The sequence below is a fragment of the Vanellus vanellus genome (assembly GCF_965231255.1).
Source record: "Vanellus vanellus genome assembly, chromosome: 4".
Classification (NCBI taxonomy): domain Eukaryota; kingdom Metazoa; phylum Chordata; class Aves; order Charadriiformes; family Charadriidae; genus Vanellus; species Vanellus vanellus.
The window spans coordinates 12,390,831-12,404,095 of NC_138909.1; the positions used below are offsets into that span (position 1 = coordinate 12,390,831).

General features: G+C 45.4%; 1 protein-coding gene across 2 annotated transcripts; it reads right to left on the reverse strand.

The window, feature by feature from the left end:
• Nucleotides 1-282: 282 nt before the first annotated feature.
• Nucleotides 283-10,783, reverse strand: PCDH18 (protocadherin 18). 2 transcript variants are annotated; one of them, XM_082482365.1, is made up of 4 exons: nt 7,789-10,783; nt 6,718-6,803; nt 6,419-6,582; nt 283-1,704 (listed from the first exon to the last, which is right to left on the reverse strand). In XM_082482365.1, the coding sequence occupies exons 1-4, from the start codon at nt 10,291-10,293 to the stop codon at nt 1,028-1,030; spliced, it is 3,432 nt and encodes a 1,143-aa protein (XP_082338491.1). In that variant the 5' UTR covers nt 10,294-10,783; the 3' UTR covers nt 283-1,027. The 2 variants fall into 2 exon arrangements, with proteins under 2 accessions (XP_082338491.1, XP_082338490.1); XM_082482364.1 differs by having other exon boundaries at nt 6,718-6,806.
• Between the last annotated feature and the right edge of the window lie 2,482 nt (nt 10,784-13,265).

A 13,265-nucleotide genomic window follows, 5' to 3' on the forward strand; every position in this document is an offset into this window, starting at 1 on the left:
CTGCTATGGAAGGATGGGATTCAGCGAGAGGCAGTGTACCCGCAGGACAACAACTCCTTTCTGGGAAGTTCAAGTATCTCTGTACTGCTCTGCAAATACAAGACAGACACAATTACAACAGAAGCAAAATATAGCTATAATCAGCTGCTTTCCTTGGAGATGCAACATTCCTTTTATTTTGGTGTCATTTACAAGGATAAACCGGTCCATCGCAATTTTCTATTTACATAAACTGACAATTCAGCTTGAGGTCAGAAAAGCTGATTTAATTCCTGACTTCCAAGTATCCACCGCTCACTTCAACTGGCTTTGCAGTGTAACAATGGCAGAACAAATTTGGGTTTTTTTGCAGAGATAACATTGGGAGTCCCATCACTGAATTCCATAATTTGTTCACTTGGGAAAACACTTACTTGTAAAAGAGAGGAAGTCCCCAGCCTGCAATAATCCATTAATTAAGTGGGAAATGATTTTATAGACTAAAAGCATCAAAATAAAAAGGACGGTTTAGGCTTCATGGGAGTTGACAACTCTTTATTATAAGAATGAAACATTGCAACAAGGTGTTGGATCATTTATTGAAACTAATGTTTGCATAACTTCTCAGTGGTTTGAATTTGTATTTGTAACATTTGAGCCTCAAAAGAAATAAAAAGGGAAAGCAATATCCCTCCTTTCTTATTTTTTAACATGCCTATGTGGCAAGAATGCTGGAGGTTTGACAAGGGTGGTACCATCTATATACATTTAGGAAAACATGCTTGCCGTGGGTGTACAAAAATAAAATTTATTTGTTAAATTACACATAAATATAAGGTACAAATGTATTTTTAAAATACAGATAAAGATAATCACACTTGCATTGTGTACATATGAAAATACAGTATTTTAATATTCAACATACACAGACACATTTATGATAAATGCAACTAGTTGGCAATGCCAGTTCTTCTCAGTCTGTTTTTTGTTCTTTATTTTCTTCCCTTCCAGTTTTCCATAAACATGGAAAAATAGGCTTTTGAAACAATTAGTTCTGCCGGACGTCTTGCAGCAGCTTGTTAATTTCTGCCACCAGCTCGCTGGCATCCATGAGTTCGTGTTTACCATCACTGAGGTGGTTGAGCACGTTGTCAAAATCATCTTCTTCGTAATTCTCCGGGATCTCCTCCATGGCTGGCAGCCACTTGGAGGAAGGCTGCGCGCTCGAGTGAGTCCCCAGAGCGGGCCCGTTGTTGGCAGGGTTTTGGAAATGCGTGCTGGCTGCCCAGGCTGCCACCCCTTGCGGATAATTTACAGTCTTGGCTGGCAAATGTCCCTTCCTGCGCTCCAACGAGTTGGAGCGATCCACCTCATTGCACTCCGTGTAGGCATCTAGCGAGGGAGGCAGGAGGCGCTGGAAGACGCTGCTCATTTCAGAGAGGAGAGAGGAGGTGCAGGTGTCCCCTGACTCTTCCTCGCTCTGGCAGTCTTTACCAAACGTTGAAAAGCTCTTCTTCTTCTCGCTGGCGTCAGCAGGCTGCGGATCTTCCTCGAGGCCCTGCTGCTGCTGCTGCTGCTGCTGCAGCTGCTGCTGGGGGGACTGGAACTCCTCCCCAGGGATGAACATGTTACTTCTGTAATCAGAGGAGGGAGAGGGCAACGGCGGCATCCAGCACTGGTCGGAGTGCCCCAGGACCCTGCACTCCTCTGTGCACAGCCGCATCGCTGCAAGACAGAAAAGAGGAGAGTGAGCGTCCCCCTCCTGTTGCACGTATCACTTAGATTCGTAGGGACTAACACAAGGACTGAACTTCTCCAAAGATGTTCAAATCTGGTGTCTGGGTTCACTTTCCGGAGCACCTCTCCTATGAGGACCGGCTGAGAGAGTTGGGGTTGTTCAGCCTGGAGAAGAGAAGGCTCCGGGGAGACCTTATAGCCCCTTCCAGTACCTAAGGGGGCCTATGGGAAAGATGGGGAGGGACTCTTTATCAGGGAGTGTAGCCATAGGACGAGGGGTAACAGTTTTAAACTGAACGAGAGTAGATTTAGGTTAGATGTTAGGAAGAAATTCTTTCCCCTGAGGGTGGTGAGGCACTGGAACAGGTTGCTCAGAGGAGCTGTGGATGCCCTGGAGCATCCTGGAGGTGTTCAAGGCCAGGCTGGATTGGGCCTTGGGCAACCTGGTCTAGTGGGAGGTGTCCCTGCCCATGGCAGGGGGGTTGGAACTCGATGATCTTCAAGGTCCCTTCCAACCTAAACCGTTCTATGATTCTATGTGCAGGAAGGTGGCAAATGGAAATGGTCTGGATCAAAACATACTTCCATTTCCAAATGGTCTCAAAAAACAAGAACGATAAATGCAGAACATTTAAGACAGTAATGTGACCTCTTAACTAGGGTTGAAGATCAACATGTAAATCCCAGGTGGAAAACTTGTGACTTAAAGCCATTTGCTCCCTTTGTACAGTGCTGTATAAATATAATATAAATATAAAAATATAAAATAAAATGGAGGTGTTTATACCTCCAAGCATTTACTTAAGTTTTAGTGAAGTCTTCCACATGTAATTAGAGAAGCATATCAGAGTAATAAAGTGGGAATAAATAGACAAAGGAAATAAAGAAGAATAAAAATGTGCAGCGGGACCTCCCTCTTCATTAACACCCCTCCTTTTGATCTGACAGTGAGGTGTATATTAAATACGAGGTGATCCACTGCCATGTCACCTTTTTAACTGAATCAGTTAAATCTTAACCCAGTATCAGAACACCTAGGGCTTAACTCCCACCCCGTGCGACTCCAGTGTTTATACTGGAGTTACTCTGAGGTGCACTTGAGGGTCTGTAGCTCAGGTTACTGGAGCGTGCTGGCTCAGGCCTTGGCACAAGGGGTCCTCTAACCCCCCAAGGTGGGCATCCAGGCCAGCCAGGAGGGCTGAAGAGCAGAAGACAACAGAGCTGCTCTTTCAGACGCTTGGTTTTAGTGGTGTCTCTCAGGGAGAAGCAATACAATGGGGCAAGGGACTGCATCCCTGGCAGCTATGCTGGTCTGAACTGGCCCACCGAGGAGCACGGCAAGAGTCCTTCTCAAACACCTCTCCCACTGAAGCTGCCTGGGAAAGGTCCCTGGAAGCGGAGACAGGCGAAGCCCTATGTGACAGACCTGCAAAGAGGGACGTGCCAGGAGAGAGGCCCAATTTTCCTCTCCAAAGTGAACCGACTCCACTGGACGTGAAGCCTCGGCTCAGGCTGGGGGCTGCCCGGGTCCTGGCAGCGCTGCTGGAAAAGACCTAGGTGCTGCAGGGGCCCCTACCTTGAATTTGAGTCACAACTTCAAAAGAAAGTTTTCAGAAATGCCAGACTCACTGCATTATGCATATTTTGACCATAAGAATCTTTTGCCCTAATCCCCTAACAATTAATGGTTAGATTTGCCCAAGCAGAATAGAGTTTCCTTTTCTCTCTCTGTATATATCGAATACGTAAGAAATGCTTGCAGTCACGCCCTGTAAGTTTTCCTCGCTCTCTCATCACGTTTCCCCATCTGGCTCTGGATGCACTCAGTTTATCAAAAAAATCTTTTTGCGATGGTGTAAGCGGAACCGAACAGAGTATTTCAGCTTAGGACGTATCAGTGATTGATAAAGTCCTGCTCTCACGGTGTCAGCGTTATTTATCTCGGCGCTTGACACAGCCTATCATTTTGTTTGCTTTCCTAATGCCCTTTCCATTCCTCTGAGTATAAACTTTCTCTGTGTCTTACATGCGAGAGCATGAAATTCTTCAAGAGTAGCGGTTCAGGCTGCAGGCTGGATCTTGCACAAGCTACTGCTCATCCAGTGAGCTTCGAACAAACGGAGCAACTATAGAAAATATCAGTGGCTGAAGTTTTGGTACGAGTGACTGAAATGCCTTCCAGTGCTTTGTTGCCATGCGTGAAAAGCACACGTGTGCTGTTTTACAGAAAATGCCTAAGAGTTAGAAAGGAGAAGAGATATCCAAGTGATCCACGGTGCTTGGACCAGCTCTCAACTCGTCCCAGAAGGTGAGGATTACTCCTCTAATTAAGAAGACGCCTGTAAATTAACGGGAGACTTTCAATGGTCTAGCATTTCGTTAGTAGTGAGGGTTGTCTTATTGTGAGTTTTGTTACTGATGTTATCAGGATCGGTTCTGGTACAAAATAATAAATGCTGACATTCCTGAACATAAGATCAAAAGATACTCTGAGGAAACTGAATGGTGTCATAGTCTGTCCTTAAACCAGCAATAAATAAAAAAAAAACCAAAAACAAACAGATGCACAACAGCATTTTTCCCCCCAGAACGTAAAGCTTATTGGCAAGGATTTAAGAAGTGAGAGAGAAGGAAACAAGTCTTTCAAGGACAGTTATTTAAATTTCTGATCATGTCACTTTTGCAGTTTCGAGGGACTGGCACCATTCCTTTCCAGTTCCACCTTAAAGGCACAAACTGAAAGGACTTTCCCACAGCATTTTGCCTGTGTCCAGACTGACAACGCAGAGACCTTTCAAAATGGGGAACAGGAAACCTCCGGGAAGTTTTCTTTTCCTTTTTATTTGTTTGGATTGCAGATCAATTCAGGGCTCATCTGAACAGGTTCAGCGTACTTATCTGATGGATTAAGACCACGCATGGCGGCAAGTGGACATCTGGGTGAGACTAAATGCCCATCTGGATAGCCCAACCCGGTTCCATCTGCACTCAGCAGGCGTTTTCCTTACTTTGAATGCGATTAGCCGGGCACTTTTGGAAACCCTACCCGTTGGCTTCCTGTTTAGAGACCGAATCCCAAGAGCTGAAAACGAGTCGTGGGCGTTTCAGCTAGCCAAGAGGGCAACCACTCCCGCCTGCTGGCAGCCCCGCAGCGGCCCAGCGGGAGGGGGACAGCTCTTCCTTGGCAGCGGCGGGGCTGGATGCCAGTGCAAACACCACTGCCCTTGAAGTTCCCCCAGCAACCAAGAGCTCCAGCAGATCCCTCCCTGCCTCCTCGCTAACCACAGGAGAGGCTGAGACATGCCTCGTGCTGGCTGGCAGAGGAATAAGGAGGAGGAGCTGGGGGAGAGGAGGATAAAAATATATTAGGACCCCAGATTTAGGTTAAGGATTCTGAAAAAAAAAAAATAGTAACTTTTCAAGGTCTCTGGATTTGAAGCATTGGGTACATGAGACTAAATGGAGGAGGCAGGTGGGTGCCTGGGTGGGCGACACAAGACCTAGTCTGGAGCAAAATATACACAGAAAATTTTAAAGTTAAGATGTCTAAGAAGAACAAATCAAACTTGTGGGGTTTCCTCTTGCCTAGCGTGACAGCATATTTCTCGGGGTAAAAGGCAGCAAGGTCGGGTACAATCCCCTCACCGGCTTTTCCCGTGGCAGCAGAGGGAAGGAGCTGCAGCACTGCAGCCCCTCTCCTCCAGCCCTGGGCAACACGTGGGGGTCACTGTAGGAGGGAATGCGTGCTGCACCGCCCCACAAAGCAACGTACCCCCGCGTATAAAGTGACTTTACTAAACTTTTTAAGCTTACGCTCTTGGTTGAGTGAACCATACGGAAATTATCCGGCCCTGCCGGTTACAGAGAGAAAACTAAATGTGATCTGAAATAAGTACAAGATCTAGGATGCAACCAGTGGCCATATAATTACTAAAGCGATGACAAAATTCTCGTATCTGTACTTAGCATGATCTCCCATAGCCTCTTTTACGCAACTTATGACTGGGCATAAATTTAGAAGTGGTACTTCATACACATGAATACCTACGTGTGTGTTTATCTTACTTTCCCTCACCTTTTTCTAGCTTTTTTCTTTTCTGCCTTCTGCCCCTGAATTGTACCTCTTAAACTCTTTCTTTCGGGGTTGCAAGATTTAAAAATCTGGGGTATACTTAGACCCTTCCCTTGCCCCTCAAGTTCATTTTCCAGTGGGAAAAAAATACACTTTTCTTTCTTCTCCATCCATATTCCTACACCGCTTTCACAGTCCGTTTCTGAATGGCAGAAGTTTGAATCGCATGGATCAAACCCACTGTGGAAAATGTATCTCCCAAATTATAGTTCAGTGTATTTTTAACAAACCGCAACCGCCTGGCTTTGCGAAAACATCCACCCAGTCATTAAAAGTCTAAGGACATGGAGCAGATCGTGCTTTTGGGGGGAATTTAGAGCCGGCTCACGATGATGTGAATAATAGAAGAAAGTAGGCATTGCTCTGGGCAGATTTTCAGTTGCGGCTGAGGTTTCGTTTTACTGGATATGTGAAGGCTTCCGCCTCAATATTTATCATGAAGCGGAGTAAAAAAGAAGGAAACACGGGACTAGAAAGCTCAAGAATTTTTGCTTTCTCAGTAGTAGCTTTATCAAAGTGACAGCCAGGCAGCACTGTAAATAAACTGCTCAGCTTCCATTGTGCTCTTACCTGCAGGAATTCTCCCATCTGTAAGGAAAAGGTCACTGAATCCTTCCCCGAGAAGTCTGTCAATTGGAGACTCTCTCCCCAAATCATAATCACTGTCTCCAGCTTCGCTATCACCCCGGCCACTGTCTTTCAAGCTGAATTTATCCATATCTTGGAGGGCATACCTGGAAAGAGAATCGTGGCGATCGTGGAATTAAATTATCTCACGTACGTTACATTCCACTTTTTGATTAAAAATACACGTCTGGATTTTCTGATACGTGCACATGCATACGTAGCAGAACAGTCCAGACCCTTACCTGTAGCTTCTGGAATACTTGTTTCCTCGAAAACTTGGCCTTGGTTGATACTGGCCTTGGTGAAGCATCGAGAGAAGCTGAGAGACCTGCTAAAGAAAAGGTGAAAAGACTGATTCCTTGAAATGAAAGCTCAAATTCCTACTTGTAAAACCACTACTCCGCTTCTCAGGTTTGTTTGTTGGATGGTGGGTTTTGTGTTTTGTTTTTTTTTTCTTTTAAGGTTTAATTAAATCAAATTCCTGCACGTATATAATGCAGTACAACAGACTATTTTGTAGTATAGCGTCTGCCACAGGAAACATCTGAAGACGTTGTACAATGAGGAAATGCACCGCTGTTCATTAGCCTCCGAACTCCTAATGATTAATTCATTAACAAGTAAAACAAGTAATTAAACAGAGGTGGAGTTTTGCTTTCTTTTAATAGATTAGAATCAACCCTTTACCATTCCAGGATCCTGATTTAAAATAAAAAGTCAGCGCTCTACATGTAAAGAGGTACCAGGACGCAGCTCTCATTGAAGCCATTATGCAGCACTTGCGGTAAAAACTGAGATGGGCGGTCTCAAAGTTTGAGACAGAGCGTGCATATATCAGACGCACTACGATATGTTGTTAAAACAGCTGTACTTAAACTCTGTCAGCGTTTAATTTTTTATTCTCCATCCCCGTTAATGAAAGAATTTCCTGCCTTGTTTCTGTAGAGAAATATTCTGGCCCTCTTTCTTAAGCAGAGCTACACAGAGGGAAAGGGGAGGCAGGCAAGCAAGCAAGATCAGTAAACCAGAGCAGAACACTGTCTACGTTATACTCTGTTGTTTTGACCTTACAGGGAAGAACCAAGAAACAATTCTATCAATAACTGATTTAACGCTGTTCCCCGTGGTAACGGATTCAGTGGATATTGGAGTAAAACTGCGAAGCCGTGACATCTAAGGAGAAATCCGTAACGCGTTCTTTTTAGGCACAGATCTAATTGCCCACAGCTCTCACAGGTTGCATGCAGAGTACCTCCGTGCTTCCAAGTGAAAGCGTGAGCGAACGGATGTGCAAAACGAGGTATAGACCTTACCTCAACAGCCGGCGTAGCATGGGTGAGTTCCAGAGAGAAATTTTCGGGCACGTGGTTAGAGGAGATTGTCACCAGGCTGTTCAGCGATTGGTGGCTGTGGTGGCTCTGCCGGCTGCTCATTTGTCCCCTTTCCAGGGTCGGAGATGATGACGGAGAAGCTCTGTGGTGAGACCTGATGGGTAAAGTGCCATTAACCGTTGGCACTAATGTAATGTCCCCTTTGTGGATCTGTCTTGAGGGTCTTTTCGGGTGGTGCTGGTAGGTCGATTCCGCCACGCGACAGTTGTAGGACCTGGTGTCCTTTTTCTCCCGATTACATCTCGTGGCAAAGATAACCATAATGACCAACAACACGGCACATATTGATCCTAAGGATATTATTGTTATCATGGAGACATCCAGGGAGGGTTGGCTTACCAAAGTTGCTTCTGTGCTTGAAAATGAATAAACATACTCAAAAACAGTACATTTCAGAAGTGCTTTAGTACTCAGCTGAGGACTGCCTTTATCCTGGACTATCACAAAAAACTCCCATTGTTTTGCCGGAACTGATTCAACACTCACATTGATAGAGATGTCACAGGTTTTGGGATCCATCACAAAGATGCTGTTTTCCTTGTCAGCTGCTATGGAGCAGCTGAGTTCAGAGTTCATACCAGAGTCTCTGTCTGTAGCCCTTATCCTGGTGACAAGAAAGCCAATTCCGGCATCCTTAGGGATTGAGATTTCCGCTGTGCTGTTGCGTAGCGCTGGCCCCACGATGACCGGAGCGTTGTCATTTTCATCAATGATGGTTAGCACAACCGTGGTATTGCTGACAAGCTGCTGACTCCCTCCGTCCCTAGCTTGAACCATGAAGGCAATTTGATTTACTTCTTCATGATCAAAGGTTCGCAGGGCGTAGATCGCCCCGTTGGAGGGATCGATAGTCACGTAGGTGGTTATAGAACTTCCCAAAATGTAGCTCTCCAAAATGGTGTAGGTCACCTGCCCGTTGTCGCCTAGATCTGGGTCTGTGGCTGTGACTGATGTGATGTACGCTCCCGGAGAGTTATTTTCCAAGATAACAACTTCATATCTGTTTGTCTGGAAGCGGGGTGGGTTGTCATTTTCATCACTGATTTGGACAGTAAAGTGTTTCACTGTGGAGAGACTTGGCGTTCCCTTGTCCTCCGCTATTACAGTCAAGCTGTATTCAGATCTCTTTTCCCTATCTAGAGTGGCGTTAGTCAAGATTAAGTAGTTATTTTCATAAGTCTTTTGAAGTTTAAAGTGGCCGTGCCCATGGAGCTTGCAAACTATCTCTCCGTTCAGGCCAGAGTCCTTGTCTTGCACTCTGACCAGGGCAACAAAAGTGTCCAGGGGTGCCCCTTCAGAAATGTAAGCTACCTCTTCTTTCTCTGGGGACATCAGGTTTAAGTTAATTTCAGGTCTGTTATCATTCACATCCACAATTTTGATTATAATTTTGCAGTGAGCCGGAATAGAATTTGGCCCCAAATCTTGAGCCTGAGCATCAATTTCGTAGGATTTGGTTACTTCATAGTCCACTTGCTTCAGGAGGGTCAGATGCCCCTTTTCCGAATCTATCTTAAAAGTCTCTATAATTTTGGCAGACACATGACTACTAAAAGAGTACACGACTTTACCATTAGCGCCCTCATCTGGATCAGTAGCATTGAGGTCTATGAGCAAAGTCCCAACCGGTGAATTTTCTAAGAGTTGGATTATATACGACTGTTGCTCGAAAACAGGGCTGTTGTCATTGGAATCAGAAATGCTGATTTTCAGGAGGGATGACCCAGACCTCTGAGGCACCCCTTTATCCGAAGCAGTGAGTTGGAGTTCGTAACTTGACTTCAACTCCCGGTCCAGCTCTCTAACCACGATCAGCTCTGCATACTTAGCGCCATCAGTCCTGGTTCTCACCTCAATGCTAAAAAAATCATTTGCAGAAAGGGAGTAAGTGTGGAGGGAGTTGTCCCCTACATCTGGATCAAAAGCGCTGTCCAAAGGGATCCGGGTTCCGACAGCTGCGCTCTCTGATATCTCGATAGGGATAAGAGCTCTGGAAAACTGGGGAGAGTTGTCATTAATGTCCAGCACTTCGACTTCAACATGGAAAAGCTGCAGATGTTCAGTGGGCAGCGTGATCACATCAAACTCTATGGAGCAGTTTAAGTTTTTCTGGCAAAGTTGTTCCCGGTCAATTTTAGCTCCTATGCTGATTTCTCCATTATCCTCACGGACTACGAGCAAGGGAGAATTCCCCCTCTGCATGGCTCGAAAACGAACCGAGGAAGGGTTAGGCATTTTTAATAAAACATCAGCTACATCCTCCGATAGTCTTGCAATTACCGATCCAACTCTCTGCTCCTCATAAATCCTGTATTTCAAATTCTTGCCCAGCACAGCCTTATTGAAAGATATTATCACCAGTGCAAAAATGAATATAAAGTGCATTTTACTGCCGATTCGGTGCATTTGTAAGTTTTTGCAATTCATTTCTCCAAGCAAGTTAAAAAGCAATTATTTCGACTTCCTCCGGTACCTTAAACCCAGCGCTCATCTGGTCCTTTAAAACTTGAAAAACGCCTTTTCTAGCCAACCAAGTATTAATATCTTACCGGATCAGAAAACTTTTCCTTTCCTTTCTTTTTTTTTTTTTTTTTATACACACCGTGCCAGGACATCCAGATACAATCTGTACGCCATCCACGCTTGTCTCATTTCACTCTCCAGCTCCTCTTCCAGCCTGAAACGTGTCCGGGCAGCCGGCTCCTCTCCCGCCGCCAGCATCCAGGGACCGCCGGGGGTGGGGGGGGGGGGGGGGGAAGGCGGGCGGGGAGGGATGCGCAGCCTCTCCTCCCGCGGAGCTCCTCTCTCCTTCCCTCTCCCTCCTCCTTCGCCGCCAGACTAAAATCCCTCGCTCGCCGGCTCCAGCCTAAAAATCCTCCGCAACTTGGCTCTCAACTCCCCAGACAAAGCTTTTTTTTTTTTTCCTCTCTCTCTCTCTTTTTTTTTTTTTTTTTTTTTTTTTTTTTGCCCGGCATGTGGAGCCCCGTCCAACCAATCAGCCCGCCCCGCCCCGCCGGGGACAGCGCGGCCGCCCCGCAGCCGCGGGGAGGGGGGGCAGAGGGGGACGGACAGGGGGACGGAGGGGGAGGGGAAGGGGGGGGCGGAACGGGGCGGCTCCTCCGCCGGCCCCCGCTCGCCGCCGCCTAAGGGATGGGGGGGGGGGGGGGGGGGAATGGGAGGGGGAAGGGTTGGGAGGGGAAGAGCCACACAAATGACTAAAGGGCAACTTTAAATCAACTTCTCCCCCCACCCCCCCCCACCCCCCCCGCATTTTCAGGGCACTTTCAAGCGCTTTTTTTTGTGATTTTCATTCCTCTCGACTTCCTGCCAGGAAAAAAAAAAAAAAAAAAAAAGGATCGCGCGCCTCATTTACATACTTTTAGGTTGCGTTGTTTAACTAACTGGGATGTTTTTAGCGCGTTTGCTTAGTAAACGAGCCGGGGATGACGCCTCTGTAACCATGCCTCAAGAGCGGCTTCTCGCTGCTCATTTACCCATTACCTGCTTTTCCTCAACAGCTGTGCTCCTGCGTGGAGCAACGGAGAGATCTCCGGCATTCCCCGAAACCTCTCCCTCCTTCTTCCCAAGTCGGTAACATTTTGCACACCCCTGTCCTTCCCCTGCCTCCCTCTCGCAGCATTTCTGTCCTCAGCGCAGCCGCCTCCGCCTGAACTTGGTTCTTCTGCCCGTGCAGTTGTCTCTCTGCCTGGGCTCCTCCTGCGCTTTTTCATTTGCTCTTCCAGTGGTTCTTCAGAAGATCTTTTTCATCCCAGTTGAAAAAAAGCACTCCGTGCTTCACCATGACAATTTGTGTTAAGTACACCTTCTACATGCCAAGCGTTTTAAAGAAAAAGAAGCCACAAGCTAGATTAAGTGTTCGGAAAGCGACAATTTCCTTGCCTCCCTGCTATTGCTGGAAACTGTTTTCACGTTTACACTGCAACACATTTGCACAGGAAAAAGAAAAAAAAAAAAATCTTATGGCTGGGTCAATAGTGTATTTTGTGTGCACCAGAAATGTTATAGATCGTTAGGTGAGCTTCGGGCTGCTCCCAGGTCACCGAAGCTGGTGTGTCCTCCTCATTTCAAATGCGTCACGTTTGCGATGCGATTTCTATTTCCTTGTCTTTGCGTTTGCTTTTTAAGTTTACCATTTTAACCACAGTCTCCCCCATGCTTTTCATTGTTTTCCTGCTAACTTTGTCCATTTGGTTATTGGTGTTAGCCATAATCACACCATCACTCTCTTTTATTGCTCCTTGTATTCCCCTCGATGTCCAAAAATGTAAAAAGTAAATCTCTGATTTTCCCAATTTACTGACTCACAGCAGAGCTCAGGCAAAGTCACTAAGAAGGTTCTTGCTGCAAAAGAAAGCAGAGGAGGCTCAGCATGAACCCTCCTTCTTTTTAAGCATTCAAAAGCATTTTATAAGCCATTGTCTCTTTTTTTTTTTCTTTTTTTTTTTTTTTCACAAACCAGCGCCGTGTGGCAAATTGTGCAGAATAGAAATGCCCATAATGAATGTATTTAGTACTGGGTCACGCCAATGAACATTCTGCCCCCATGAATAATACTGTTTTACAAGTTTGCAGCCCTTTCAAATTGCTGATCTCCAAACCCTATAGGCAAACTAGAAAAGCTAACACAAGCAACTGGGACTTTAGAAACCCATAGCCATCTGGCCTAAATCTCTAACAATCCAAGCCAATAATTATATCAATTCAGGCTTTAGTGAACCCCTTTGCAAACACCAAAAGAGCAAAGAAAGGAATTAGTGGCCATTCTAAGTTCTGGTGGAGAGAATTCAAAGATAATCTAATTCCCTTAGTTCACGGGCAGCTTTTTTTCGCAGCTCTGATAAATCTTCCTAAAACATTTTTCCAAAACACCAGTGTAAACTCTTTTCTGACGATAATTGGGGAAATAGGTTCAATTAAATGCTGTTCTTAGTGTCAATAAAAAGTATTTTGTTGATAAAAGGAGTCACTGCCCCTTTACACGATGAGTACAGGAGATGAATAATTCATAGTAAAACTAATTTCACTGCTTAAAAACTAAAATATCGTACATTCTCTTAAATGATAACGCGTTCTTCCAAGTAACTCTTTAGGACATTTAGATATGCAGAATTTGCTTTATGCAATTTTTATCGCTTTCCAAATAATAATTCCACTTCCTCACATCAGTCTTTCTCAGAGCCATACTCCGTATATTAATAGATAACAGGGTACCTACAGATAGGAGTTACAGCACCTCTTTTCTTTTTTTTCCCTTTTTTAACTTTTAACTTTCACAACTTCACCGGTCAGGTTATATGGAATATTACCGCTTAAGTCCACACTGTCTTGCAACTAAGTATTTACACTTACAGCGACGATAAAACGTCATTGGCACAAAG

Bases quoted from the DNA above. Each gene is read 5' to 3' on its own strand.
- PCDH18 (XM_082482364.1), bottom strand. From the start codon at position 10,293: ATGAATTGCAAAAACTTACAAATGCACCGAATCGGCAGTAAAATGCAC. The intron at 6,583-6,717 runs GTAAGGGTCTGG...TTCTCTTTCCAG, and splicing joins AAGTATTCCAGAAGCTACAG to GTATGCCCTCCAAGATATGG. The intron at 1,705-6,418 runs GTAAGAGCACAA...TCTGTCTTGCAG, and splicing joins AGATGGGAGAATTCCTGCAG to CGATGCGGCTGTGCACAGAG.